This window comes from Medicago sativa, chromosome 3, assembly GCF_051527215.1.
Source record: "Medicago sativa cultivar Bolivia chromosome 3, Bolivia_mono, whole genome shotgun sequence".
In the NCBI taxonomy this organism is placed as follows: Eukaryota; Viridiplantae; Streptophyta; class Magnoliopsida; order Fabales; family Fabaceae; genus Medicago; species Medicago sativa.
Genome location: NC_140751.1, coordinates 30,314,061 through 30,328,786, shown reverse-complemented (window position 1 = coordinate 30,328,786; position 14,726 = coordinate 30,314,061). Strand labels below are relative to the sequence as shown.

General features: G+C 34.9%; 1 protein-coding gene across 3 annotated transcripts; it reads left to right on the top strand.

Moving 5' to 3' along the window:
* Positions 1 to 2,055: 2,055 nt before the first annotated feature.
* On the top strand, positions 2,056 to 6,293 carry LOC146937045 (uncharacterized). Of its 3 annotated transcripts, XM_085751538.1 has the most exons (3): positions 2,056 to 2,199; positions 4,605 to 4,890; positions 5,214 to 6,293. In XM_085751538.1, exons 2-3 carry the CDS (start codon positions 4,871 to 4,873, stop codon positions 5,872 to 5,874), a joined length of 681 nt encoding a protein of 226 aa, XP_085607664.1. In that variant the 5' UTR covers positions 2,056 to 2,199; positions 4,605 to 4,870; the 3' UTR covers positions 5,875 to 6,293. The 3 variants fall into 3 exon arrangements, with proteins under 3 accessions (XP_085607664.1, XP_085607665.1, XP_085607663.1); XM_085751539.1 differs by lacking the exon at positions 2,056 to 2,199 and having other exon boundaries at positions 3,254 to 4,890; positions 5,229 to 6,293; XM_085751537.1 differs by lacking the exon at positions 2,056 to 2,199 and having other exon boundaries at positions 3,941 to 4,890; positions 5,139 to 6,293.
* The last annotated feature ends 8,433 nt before the right edge of the window (positions 6,294 to 14,726 follow it).

Sequence of the window (14,726 nt, the reverse complement as noted above, 5' to 3'; positions counted from 1 at the left end):
CTAAGCAACTATAAGGGCAAAATAGTAAAGCTGCAACGGAGTAACTTGGGCTCGAAGAAAAGCAGCAAAAGAGGCTTCTGGGGGTGGCACGGCCGTGCCACATGTTGGCACGGGCCATGCCAAGCTTCTGACTTGGTGATTTTTGCACTGTATTTTCATATTTCTGCACCGTATTTGCTCCAGTCCTCTTTCTTTTGCTCCAAGACACCTTCCACCATATATTCGTTCCTAAAATAAAATAAAAAACAATTTGTAGTAAAAGATTTAAAAAGGAAATAAATATGCAATAAAATAAAATCAAATCTAATTAAAACTAATCCAAATAATGCAATAAAATAGACTAATTAATGATTCATCAAACTCCCCCACACTTGAATCCTTGCTTGTCCTCAAGCAAAAGGCAATAGACATTAGCAGCAACAAAAGATTAATCATGGCAATGTAATTGAAAACACAAGTCTCATTGAAGGTTTTGTTTCAAGTACACTAATCATAATTTCAAACATTCCTCATGAACCTATTCAACCCAACATCAAGTCTCAAGTGAGTGTGTGTGTGCAGTCCAACCCTTTTCTTGCTCCTGTATGAGACAGATATTATGAGGAACAGGTTCTATCCTTAATGCTAAAGTAACTGAGAAAAGTCCTTTCTTCATTTCATATAAGAGTGATGGGAATTTAAGTTAAAATTAAATTAATTTAAATTAACAATTAAGCACAAAGGGGCTGCAGATGCTTAGGGGTTATCTATCCTCATAGGAAGTCTTCTCGGATATAATTGTCCTTTCCCCCTAGATTCAAAATCACCCTAAGCAGTGCTGCAAAATTATTTAATTCATCTCCGCGTAGGAAGTCTTCTAGGATGTAATTGTCCTTTCCCCCTAGCATTGATGAATTTGCTTTACTTTTAAGTTCAAATTAGGGAGTCACCACCACAATTAGGAAGTTAGGGATTGTACTTTCCCCCACATGTTGGTGTCATTCTCCCGCCCCATTTAACTTTAACAATTAAGAGAATATAACAATAAAGTACAATTGATTATTTTCCCACACAAACTTATACTAGTTTTACTCTGAAGACTTTAAAGGGTCTAAGTTAACACTAAAGATAGAACGTGCTTCTTAAAATACCTATTCATACACTTGCTCAAAGATTGCAACTGGGTGCTTTTCTCATTGGAGATTTTTTTTCACAATAAAACAAGATATGGGTATAGCAAGAACACAAGAAACACAAGAAACCATTTTCATGTACAAGAAACAACCTTTAAAGAAGAGACAAAACAAAAAAAAAATTATTCCATATTTTACATTAAAAACAAGCTACTAATCATGCCTTTCGCTATAAAAACAAAACAAAAGAATAAAGTTCAAGGGATTTTGGAAACATATCATATCATATCTTGACATACTTAGGGATTCATGCTATCATACTAGTTCTCGACGATCCACATCAAGGCTCTATTACATAACCTATGCATATCTAGCATCATATCATAATCATACATAGTCATATTCGTTCATTCATTAGGTTAGCGTAGAACAAACAATCACTATCTGAGTTCATTTTACGGTGTGTCCCGGGGTGGAGTAATCCCGAGCACAATCCCATACATAACCGATTAAACCTATCTAAGGTACATCGGACTCCCTCAGTATCATGCGGGCCCCCCTTGCGGAGCTTATCCCGTTCCCACGACACCTATATCTTGCTTACTCAGTGACATGTGGGGCCCCCTTGCGGAGCTTATCCTGTTCCCCTTGCGTAGCACCTGTAGTAGTGGTCCTGCTTCCAGTCGTGACTTGTCTCGTTTCGTGGAAGGTCATTAGTTTTATCAAAACCACTTAACCACTTAATCTATGTCCCGTGATTAAGATTCTTACAAAGAAAATACAATGTCCTTAGAATTAAGGGATGCTTAAAAACCGGCAACGCTAGCGTGGCAGTATGTTTTGCACAAAACAACAAATGGTTTTTTCTCTCTATAGGAGTAGTAGATTTTGAATATCATTGGTTTGTTTTTGTCACACTATAAATAAAGAAACACCACCAACAACGACACACAATTTGTTTGATCAACGATACAATACAATACAGTACCGTACTTTCTAAACAATTCTCAATTGTTTCTTGCAATCTTCATCTGTTGATTTCCTTAAGTCATGTCGAGTACAGCTGGTGAAGTCATCAAATGCAAAGGTATGAGCACTGGATTTATTGGATCAAATTTTAATTTGTATTTAGAAAATTTATCGTTCCGTCTCAGATTAAGTGTGCCATTTGAGTTCATTCAATAAATGATGTACAATTTTTTACATTTATTGAATGAATCTAAAAGGTGAAAAGTTTCTTACATTTGAGACCAGATGGAGTATAATTTTTGGTAAAGAAAAATAAAAAACAGAATGATGAAATTCATGATTTGGTTAGTTGGGAATCAAAATTGAATCAAGGTGTTGTAAGTGTGTGTGTGTGTGTGTGTAAACATCAGTAAAACTGTTTAAGAACTTTGAAAAGTTGTCTTCAAAAATAAAAAAATAAAAAGATGAAAACATGTTATATCAAAAAGTAGCATTAGAAAGTAATATATATGTGTGTGTGTGTGTGTGTGTGTGTGTGTATATATATATATATATATATATATATATATATATATATATATATATATATCAAAGTATATCTAAGGGAAATAATAGGATTGGTGTTTGGCAAACCTGAATAAGGAAAAAGGTTAGATAAAAAGAAGGTTTGGGATTTCCGTTTGTGCTCAAAATATGTGAATATGTGATTAACCAAAATTCGTTTATTTATAGTTAGCATTTGCATTAGAATATGCTCCTAAAACATAACATAAAAACTAATTGAAGCATTTTTTTCCTCAAAAAGAAAAACTAATTGAATAATACAGTGCTAAAAGATTACATAGTAAATAATTGAAGTTTCTTCTCCTAGAAAAACAAAAAAAACAAACCAATTGGAGCCTTTTACTCATAAAATAAAATCATATATGTAAACTTTGTTGAAAGTGTTATACTGAATGGATAAGATCAAAACTTTGTTGAAATATTTATGTAAAATAAAATATTAGTTTTAAAAAATAGAAAAATAATAAAAATATTGAGAATGAATATGGAAGTGACACATGACATAAAAAACCTTACTTTATATATATACTATTGATTTACAACATGTAACTGTACTAGATCATGTACATAAGCTTACTTGTGATATTTGATGATGGCTTTGATCGAGACAAAATTTTAATGAGGCTATTGATACATCTCTTTCTACATGCCTTAAATCAAGCTCAAACTAAAGATTTCTACCTTCTAATTAACCATAGTTTGAGTGTTAAACCCAGCTTCAAAATACTTTTATATCATTCCCTTTATTACCTTATGTTTTTTTTTGTTCTTTCGTATCTTCACAAATTTTTTCTCCTAAATTTTGGCCTAGATGCATCACTCAATTACTTTCGCCTATTATACATTTTGAACAGCATACATGGATGAAAAATTGATAGAATATTTTTTTGATTCGTATGCGAAATTTTCTCATGAACCAAAGACATTTTCACAGTAGAATTTAGGTTTACTTTAAAGACAAGTTAATATCTCTTGGGGATGACTAGAAATTGAGACCATATCCACCTCTTTATTCACGTAAAAAAGCTTGTCGTCTAGAAAGGTGCAACAAGCCTTGTGGCCATATTTCCTACGACCAAAACATAACACACAACATACAATCCTTCAATAAAGCATTCACTGAACTTGAAAGGAAAACAAAGTTTCATAATGACCAAAATTATTTCTATCATTTTATTTTATTTTGATGTTTATTTTTTAATTTTTTTATAAAAATAAAACCATAAGCACCGGAGCTGCTCATATAAATGGCCGCTCGTATCCTGCATATCATTTACTTTTTTTAGGGGATACATATATAACATTTACTTCTTTAAAAAAAAAAAACACATATAACATTTACTTGTACCAACAATGAATTGGTCTAAATGAAAGGGTCTTTGAGCCTGAAAGGGTCTTTGAGCCACTTAAATATATGGTCAGCCGATTCATGACTCATGTATATAGAAAAAATTCAGTTGAAAGGGTGAACTCAGCTTGTGTGCCCCACAAATTTTCCAACAAATATTAGTCACTCCCAAACAATGCCAGAAACTTCGTACCAATATCATGATATTGTCCAACAAAAAATATAGCATTTACTTATAACTGACGTTTGAAACTTTTTTTTTATTTTAAAAAGTGACATTTGAATCATAGTAGTATTTGTTTGATATTATTATTTTTGATAATATTTGTTGTAAATTATTTATCATTTTACAATATAAAGACAATATTTATGAATTTTTCCTGATAATAATCAATTAATTTAATGGTTAACTTTAAGGAAATTAAATGGTTCACTTAACTATTCTACCATTACTACTTTTATTATGTTTTGCTCATGTTTGTTACTAATATTTTTTAGAGGATTTAAAGTCCAATCTTTAACATTATTTTTTGGCTTAATTACATATTTGGTCCCTTAACTTATTTGTTGTTTCCGATTTGGTCCCATAATTTTAAATTTTTCCAATCAAGTCCCACATGTACACCTCCGTTACTACATTAGGTCCTTTCTGTCATTTGCCCGTTAGTGATGCACATGTGGCCAATCCAATGTGGCACGTATATAATGGAAATTATTGGTTTAGAGAGTGAAGGTTACAAATTTAGAAACTGGTTTTGAAACTTAGAGAGAGAGGAAGACGAACCTAAACCCTTGAAGAGTGAAAGAGCAAATCTGAGGAAGACAAAGTCGGAATCAAGGAAGACAAAGACGAAAATGGCTGAACCAGAAGATTTCAATGCTGATGCTTTCGTCGAGGTTAGTTTTCTGCAACTTTTCAAAAATTAGGGTTTAGGGTTTTTTCGAAAAGTGGTTTTGGTATCTGGTTTTGAATGTTTTCTGGTATAGGGTTTTTCGTATCCTGGTTTAGGGTTTGCTTTATATGTATCATCGATATCTACTGTTAATATGTCAAGTTTGTATCTAAAAACGTGTATTTATGATTTATGTTGTTTCTCTCGATTGGTTTTCTGAAATTTATATATAATTTGTTTCTATCTTGTTAGGCGTTCAAGTGTGCATGATTTTCAAGTTATTAACATCAACTCCACAACTGAAAAGTTCTATGTGAATCTGTTAAGGTCTTGTGATTGCAGGAAATGGTTGTTGACAGACCAATATGCAGCCTGCTATGCTCCTATAATTTATCCAACCAATGGTCAGAATCTATGGGAGAGGACAGAGTATAATGACCTGCAGGCACCACCAGTTAGGAAGCAACAAGGAAGGCCTAAGAAAAAGAGGAACAAAGAGGCAGGCGAATTGCTGAGAGATGACGGGGTGATGAGGAGGGCAAGATATGGAATTAAGTGCAGCATGTGCAAGGAAAGTGGACATAATAAGTCCACTTGTAAGCTTCCACCACCACCACCAACTGAAGGTGAATCTACTCAGACTGTTAACACAACAAATGTTCAAGCATCTCAAACAAATACATTGCAAGCCACTCAAGGTGCTCAAGCAACAACAAATGTTCAAGTTTCTCAGACAAACACATCTCAAGGTCCTCAAGCTACTCAGAGAACAACTCAAGCAACTACTATGCATGGTCAGTCTTCAAGTGGTCAGACAAACACACAACCATCTGCTACTCAAGGAACCTCTGCAACAAGTGCTCAGAACAAAAAAACCAGAAAGAGGAAGCAAAAAGATCACCAGTCATCAACACAACCAGAAGCAGCTAAGGGAAAGAAGAAGAAGGTGTCTGCAAGAACTGATGGTGCAACATCAACCCAGCAGTAAATGTCTTAGTGTCTGATAACATTATTTTGGTGTGACAGTTGTAATGCAATGCCTATGTGCATTTAACATTATTTTGGTGTCAGGTAAATGCCTAAGTGCATTAGGTTTTATGACTGATATTTCTGTTTTGCTGTGATGTAATGCCTAAGTGGATTTAACATTGTTTTGGTTTCATGTAAATGCCTATGTGCATTAGGTAACAGTCTGATATTTTTGTTTTGGTTTCATGTAAATGCCTATGTGCATTAGGTAACAGTCTGATATTTCTGTTTTGGTTTCATGTAATGCCACAGTGCATTTAACATTATTGCTCTTTTTCAAGCCAATGTCGGCTGTGCAATTGTAATGCCTAAGTGCATGCTAGAATTCTAATGTATCTCTAATGGTTACCTTCTTTAATGAAGTAATTTTATGGTTAATTTCAATTGCAAATATAAGTCATCAATTCATTACTCAATTCATCATGTCAATTCAATCCTCAATTCACTACACAAATGCATACCACGAACAGAAACAAAATTCATCATTTCAAAATATGCAATAACATCTTTTCATTGATATAATAGTCATACGTTCAACAATTCATTAATCAATTCTTCCTAAACTTAACACATTTCATTCATCACATTTCAATCCTATCTATTACAACCCTAACATACTATTTCTAATACATCAAACTCAATGTGCCACTCATTTTGCACACTAGTGTTGTCCCTAACAAAAGACATAGCCCAAAAGATGTTAATCCGAAAATCAAAGATAGCTTCAACCATGATCTTGTCTTTTGCAATTGAGACTTCAACTTCAAATTTTTTTCTCAAGCTTTGCAGACTTGTTATCACTGTCTTCATTATAATCTTCTTCAATTAACTTAAAAAAGTTGCAGCCTTTATCAAAGCAATTCTTGTAATTTCTGCACCCCCAAAATCTCCTACCACAGTTAGGGTTTGAACTATCCATAACAGTGCAAATCACACTTTCATCCCCACACCTGCACTGTGTTGCTACTCTTCTCCTTAGATTCGAACCAACAGACCCATTAGAAGATTGACCCGTTTGCCACGAATTTGGGTTAGGTTTTGACATCTTCAGATTCAATTTGAGATTCAAATTTCGAAACTGGGTTTTGTGAAAGAGATGAACGAATTAGAATTCGAATTTGTGTTGTGTTGTGTTTGAAAGAGGCAGCAAATCGATGGCAGAAGGATGAGAGAAGAAGGAAACTCGATGGAAAAAAGAGGAGATATGGAGGAAGAAGGAAAACGATGGAGGAGAGAAGGAGGAAATCTGGAAGAAAAAACAATTCCCTTATATACGTGCCACGTGGGATTGGCCACGTGTGCATCACTAACAGTCAAATGACAGAAAAGACCTAATGTAGTAACGGAGGTGTACATGTGGGACTTGATTGGAAAAATTTAAAATTATGGGACCAAATCGGAAACAACAAATAAGTTAAGGGACCGAATATGTAATTAAGCCAAAAAATAATGTTAAAGATTGGACTTTAAATCCTCTAAAAAATATTAGTAACAAACGTGAGCATAATGTTAAAGATTGGACTTTAAATCCTATAATAAAATATTAGTAACAAACGTGGACAAAAAATAATGTTAAAGATTGGACTTTAAATCCACTAAAAAATATTAGTAACAAACGTGAGCAAAAAAATAATAAAAGTAGTAATGGTAGAATAGTTAAGTGAACCATTTAATTTCCTTAAAGTTAACCATTAAATTAATTGATTATTATCAGGAAAAATTCATAAATATTGTCTTTATATTGTAAAGTGATAAATAATTTACAACAAATATTATCAAAAATAATAATATCAAACAAATACTACTATGATTCAAATGACACTTTTTAAAATAAAAAAAAGTTTCAAACGTCAGTTATAAGTAAATGCTATATTTTTTGTTGGACAATATCATGATATTGGTACGAAGTTTCTGGCATTGTTTGGGAGTGACTAATATTTGTTGGAAAATTTGTGGGGCACACAAGCTGAGTTCACCCTTTCAACTGAATTTTTTCTATATACATGCGTCATGAATCGGCTGACCATATATTTAAGTGGCTCAAATACCCTTTCAGGCTCAAAGACCCTTTCATTTAGACCAATTCATTGTTGGTACAAGTAAATGTTAGGCTTAATTGCACTTTTTGCCCCCTATCTTTCCAAAACCGGCGGTTACTGCCCGTTAACTAATTTAAATACAAAACAGCCCCCTAAGTTTGGATTCTATGGCACTTTTGGCCCCCTATGTTTAAAAACTACAAAACCGCCCCTTATGTTTCGGTTTCGTTGCACTTTTGGCCCCCACAGGTCAATTTTGACCTGGTCCACGCTGACATGGCTGCCACGTGGAATTTTATTTATTTTTTATTTTTTTTAATTCATTTTCTTTTTTTCTATTTTTTTTGTTTTGAAAAAATTAAAAAAAAATCTGGAAAATATAAAAAAAAAATTATAAAAAAAATTATGGAAAAATTAATAAAAATTTATAATAATGAAAAAAATACCGAAAAAATTAAAAAAATTGGAAAAATTAATAAAAATGAAAAAAAAAACTGGAAAATAATAAAAATAAAATCTGGAAAATATAAAAAATATTATAAAAAAATTCTGGAAAAATTAATAAAAATTGAAAATAATGAAAAAATACCGGAAAAATTTAAAAAAAATTGGAAAACTGAAAAAAATGAAAACAATTCTGGAAAAATTAATAAACATGAAAAATAATATGGAAAAATTAATAAAAATGGAAAAAATTCTGAAAAAAATCAATATATATCAAAAAATTCGAAAATATAATATTATCTAATTATTTTTATTTTGAAAATTAATTCTCAGAATTTTATTTTATTCGAAAATATAATCTAAATGAATAACAGGAAACAATGGATATTATTTTTATTTTCTAATATTTTTATTTTGAAATATTTTAAGCTCCTGAAGATTTCATATTTTTATGAAATAAAACTTCATACTTTCGATTCAAAAAATATGATTTTTTCATTTTTCCGGTATTGAAAAAAACTGGAAATATGAATTTTTCAAAATATATTAATTTTTTCCAGAATGTTTCCAATTTTTTTAATTTTTTTGGTATTTTTTTTCATTATTATAAATTTTTATTAATTTTTCCAGAATTTTTTTATAAAAATTATTTTTTTTATATTTTCCAGATTTTTTTTAATTTTTTTATATATGTTTTTTTTTAAAGAAGTAAATGTTATATATGTATCCCCTAAAAAAAGTAGGCTTAAATGCACTTTTGGCCCCCTATGTTTCAAATAGTTGCGATTTTGGCCCCCTAAGAAAAAAAATGGATATTTTGACCCCCTAACTTTTGTGCCTCTTTTGAATTGCTGGTTTTTGTGTCTCTTTTGAATTCCCTATGTATTGGGATGAACTCTTAGGCACTGCAGCTGGAAGTGGTGTGCCTCTTCTTGATGTAAATTTCTCCTACTAGAAACATACACCAATGTTGTTGCATTGTATGTATAATTAATTAATACCAATGTTGTGCCTCTTCTTGCATTTGTTCCGAAAGAAGGATTGGAAAGTTTAGACGAAGATTCCTCAAATGAATGTTCTACAGTTCTTCTTGTTGGTGAATCTATGGCAATTGCGGCACACAATGAGGATGCAAATGTTGTTCTTGTTGGTCACACGTAAGCTTTTGTATTCATTTTTTGTTTCGGAATTTGAATAAAAGGGCTTTATAAGTATTCTTTCCTTTTTTGGTCTTTATGTTTTGCAGCTTCCAAGCTCTGCATTTGCTGGGGAGCTTCCAAGCTCTGCATTTGCATTTAATAGCAATGGATTGGCAAAAATTCCCTATTATTTCAAATGGTCTCTTAATATAAAAAACCATGTAATGTAAGTATTAAGAACAAAATTTGCTAATTCTGGAAAATGAACGCAGCGATTCGAGCAATAAAATGGGTGAAACGGACAGATTCGAGCAATTCAAAAGCGGCACAAAAGTTAGGGGGTCAAAATATCCATTTTTTTTCTTAGGGGGTCAAAATCGCAACTATTTGAAACATAGGGGTCAAAAGTGCATTTAAGCCAAAAAAGTAAATGCTATGCAGGATACGAGCGGCCATTTATATGAGCAGCTCCGGTGCTTATGGTTTTATTTTTATAAAAAAATTAAAAAATAAACATCAAAATAAAATAAAATGATAGAAATAATTTTGGTCATTATGAAACTTTGTTTTCCTTTCAAGTTCAGTGAATGCTTTATTGAAGGATTGTATGTTGTGTGTTATGTTTTGGTCGTAGGAAATATGGCCACAATGCTTGTTGCACCTTTCTAGACGACAAGCTTTTTTACGTGAATAAAGAGGTGGATATGGTCTCAATTTCTAGTCATCCCCAAGAGATATTAACTTGTCTTTAAAGTAAACCTAAATTCTACTGTGAAAATGTCTTTGGTTCATGAGAAAATTTCGCATACGAATCAAAAAAATATTCTATCAATTTTTCATCCATGTATGCTGTTCAAAATGTATAATAGGCGAAAGTAATTGAGTGATGCATCTAGGCCAAAATTTAGGAGAAAAATTTTGTGAAGATACGAAAGAACAAAAAAAACATAAGGTAATAAAGGGAAGGCGGAGGCTACGGTGAGAGACCAAAACATGTCTCTCACGATGCAAATTGATTTTTCACCATTAGATATATTAATAAATTATTGTGCGGTCAGGATGAGAGACCTGTAACTTCTTTCCACCCTTTTCAACGGTAAGTAGTACCTTTTAAGCAAATTCTAACATGGACAAGTACAACAAATGGTCCGTGATAAACCATGACTTTTTCACCATCAGATCAAATAAGGCAATCTCTCGTACTCTTCCTCTTAATTCTTGAAATCCATTTCTTCCTCACACATCAATATATAATTTTTTTCCGGTTAAATATGTTTTTGGTTCCTATAAAATTCGGAAGCTTTAAATTTAGTCCTTACTTAATTATAATAGCATTTTTAGTCCCTACAAAAAATACTTATAATTATAGTCCCTGCTTTTTTTTTTGAAATGGCAAATATTATTAACCAACAAGCCCGTGCAAGGAGCACTAATAAGCTTGGGTGGAGAAAAAAAACAAAGAAGGGGAAATCGGTTGCCACAATAAAGACGGCTCGAACAAAAACCCCTTTAAAAACCACCCATAAAAAAGAAACCAACCAATAAAAGGAAGTAACAAAGCAAAACAAAACCACCAACAAAATACACAGAGACCAATCCGCTTAGCTCAGCCGAGGAGAAGTATGTCTACGCAAACACCAAATAGGATCCCAACACATTCAAAAAACAAACATACCGGAATGGACATTCTACTCAACACCCATCTCCACGCCAACACTTTAACCTCTTCTACCACGATGTCCACCTCCGACGTTGAGTCATTAAAAACCCTATCATTTCTAATTTTCCACAATGTCCAAATAGTTGCTAACCAAATCACCTTAATGCCCCTCACCACATTAATGTTCCTTTCCCCTCCAAGCCAACAAGCCCAATAAACAAAAAGATTAGGAGGGGAAACAAAGACCCTATCTAACCACCTCATAAGCTTAAGCCAAACCGCACTCGCCATCTCACAATGAATTAATAAGTGAGACGTAGATTCCTCCCTAGTATGACATAGGACACAAATCGAGCTTTCATCCGGCCCAAGCACATTACGGTGAGCAAGATTAACTTTTGTTGGAATGCGATTAAGTAACGCCTTCCAAGCAAAAGCCACCACCTTGGAGGGAGCCGGGCACTTCCACAATGTTGCAAAAACCCTGCATTCCTCCTCGTTCCAGCCCACATCACCCAACACCACCCTTTCTAACTTCGAATACGCCGACTTCACTGAAAACTCCCCATTATCTTCTAAATTCCACCACCAAACATCCATTTGATCCCCCAGCCTCGTCCCCTCTAAGTCCTCCAAGAGGCTTAAAAGAACCTCCTCTTCCCACATAAACAAATGCCTTCTCCAAGAAAGATTCCACTCTATGCGGGAATCCAAGACCTCCGCTAACTCACCTACTGAGGCGTCCTTTTGGGTGGAAATCGAGAAAAGTCTTGGATATTTGATCCGGAAGCAGGTATCACCTCGCCAATTATCACTCCAAAAGCTAGAAGAGAGACCATTACCAACCTTACGCACCACCTCCGCATTAAACCAACCAGGGACACCGTAGTCACCCACCTTAAGCATCTCCTTCCACCAATAAGAAGCCATTCTAGGACCACCAACATTATTACCTACCAACAAGTTATCCACAGTCGCACCATATTTAGCCCTCAAAACCTCTTTCCAAATCGTTGTACTCCCATTCATCAACCTCCAACGCCATTTAGCTAGTAGGCAAACATTCATAAGGCGAATATCCAGAACACCTAAACCACCTTTATCTTTACTCTGACAAACATTATCCCATTTAACCCAACTAATCTTCTTTCCACCACCTACACCTCCCCATAAAAACTCTCTTTGAATACGAACAATACGCTTCCAAACTTGGACCGGAAGCTTCAAGAAAGATAGATAAAAAATAGGCATAGCATTAAGAACCGAATTGAGAAGCACAATCCTTCCCCCGAAACTAATAAACTTGTGACCCCACGTATTCAACCTGCCACTAAGATTCTCCAACAACGGTTCCCAAGTAGACATACTCCTTGAGTTTGCTCCCACCGGAAGGCCCAAGTATTTGAACGGGATACTCCCCGCGCTACAATTCAGGAAATTACACGCCATATCCATGAAGCCACTATCCACATTGACACCAATCAGAGAACTTTTAAAAAAATTAATCTTTAACCCAGACACCATCTCAAAACCTCTAAGAATGGATTTCATAGCCCAAAGATTTTCCACCGTTGGTTTGCCAATACAAAGAGTATCATCTGCATATTGCAAGTGTGAAATCACCAAACCGCCATCACCAAGAGGAAAACCTTCGAATAAATTACGATCCACCGCATTTCGCATCAAGCCACTAAAACCTTCTGCAACCAACAAAAACAAGAAAGGCGCTAGAGGATCACCTTGCTTAAGGCCACGCTGAATACAAATCTCCTCCGTAGGACTACCATTAACAAGGATGGACATACTTCCTCCAAACACACAAGCCTTCATCCAACTAACCCACTTATCACACATCCCCACCCTCCTCATCATGTACTCCAAAAACCCCAATCCACGGAGTCATAAGCCTTCTCGAAGTCAACTTTAAAAATAAGGCATTCTTTCTTCGATTTCCTAGCATAATCCACCAATTCATTAACCACTAACACCCCGTCCACCAAGTGCCTACCTTTAAGAAAGGCCGACTGGGAAGTCGAAATAATGGAATCCATAACACAAGCAAGCCTCCTAGCCAACACCTTTGCAAGTAATTTATAAAGGCACCCAAGCAGAGATATTGGCCTAAAATCCTTCAACTCCAACGGGGATGACACCTTCGGAATTAAGGTAACAAAAAACGCCAACATACTCTTAGGTAAAGTTTCATTTGCATGGAATTGGTCGAACATAATCCGAACCTCATTTTTAATCAAATACCAAAACTCCTTGATGAAAGCAAAATTGAAACCATCCGGACCCGGGCTCTTACCTCCGTCACTATCTCTCACCACAGCCTCCATCTCCAGCATAGAAAAAGGAGCACTTAAAATCCCATTATCTACATCACTTAAGAGAACGAAATCCACCCCATCCAGCTTTGGTCGGTCCCACCTCTCCTCTGTAAACTGGTCCGTAAAATAATCAACCACTTTTCTACGAACCTCAAACGGGGACACCACCCAACCATCTCCTTCCCTAAGAGCCTTGATAGCGTTTCTACTTTTTCTCAACTTGACACACTTATGAAAAAATTTAGAATTAGCATCTCCTTCCTTTAGCCATCTAGACCTCGATCTTTGTGCTATCAACGCATCCTTCGCCTTAAGAATTTTCCAGAGATCTTCAAACTTTGCTTTACGAATGTCCACTTCCTGTTGGATTAGACCGCAAACTTCACTCTTATCATCAAGGTCCTTAATCTCTGCCACCAAACTCTCCACCCTCTCATCCATCCCCCCATACTCCTTCCTGTTCCAATCCTTAATAATGTCTTTAATGCCCTTCAATTTTTCTTTTAAAACAAAACTCATCCATCCGGTAACATTTTGATTCCTCCAAACCTCCTCGATCACCCCCTTAAAATTTTTATTTTGAAGCCAAAAATTATAGAACCTGAAAGGCTTAGGCCCCCAATTCCATCCGCCATTTTTCAACACTAAAGGACAGTGATCGGAAACATCCCTTGGCAGCACCCAAAGCGCGTTATCACCCCATGTATTAGCCCACTCCTCTGAAATAAGCATCCTATCAATCCTACTCATCGACCTTCCGTTAGGATGATACCAAGTAAACCGTCGCCCCAAAACATTGAGATCCTCCAACTCCACATCACCTAAGAAAGCATTAAAAAGAAACATCTCCAGGATTTGGGCCGAAGATGCATCCTCATTAACCCCTCTTCTCTCATCCCTTCTTCTAACCACATTGAAATCCCCAAGAACACACCACGCTCCACCGTCTCTACTTTGACGTTCACCAATAAGATTCTCCCATAAGCTACGCTTAGCTGGCAAGTCACATTTGGAATAAACATTAATCACCGTGCATCGGATCTTCTCCACCCCCCAATCCAAAATCACCCCCACATAACCATCACCTTGAAAAACATCCACAACAATTGCACACGATTTCCTCCATATAGATAAAATACCACCACTACTACCTTCTGAAGCCCTAAACACCCAATCACAATCTTCATCTCCCCAAAGAG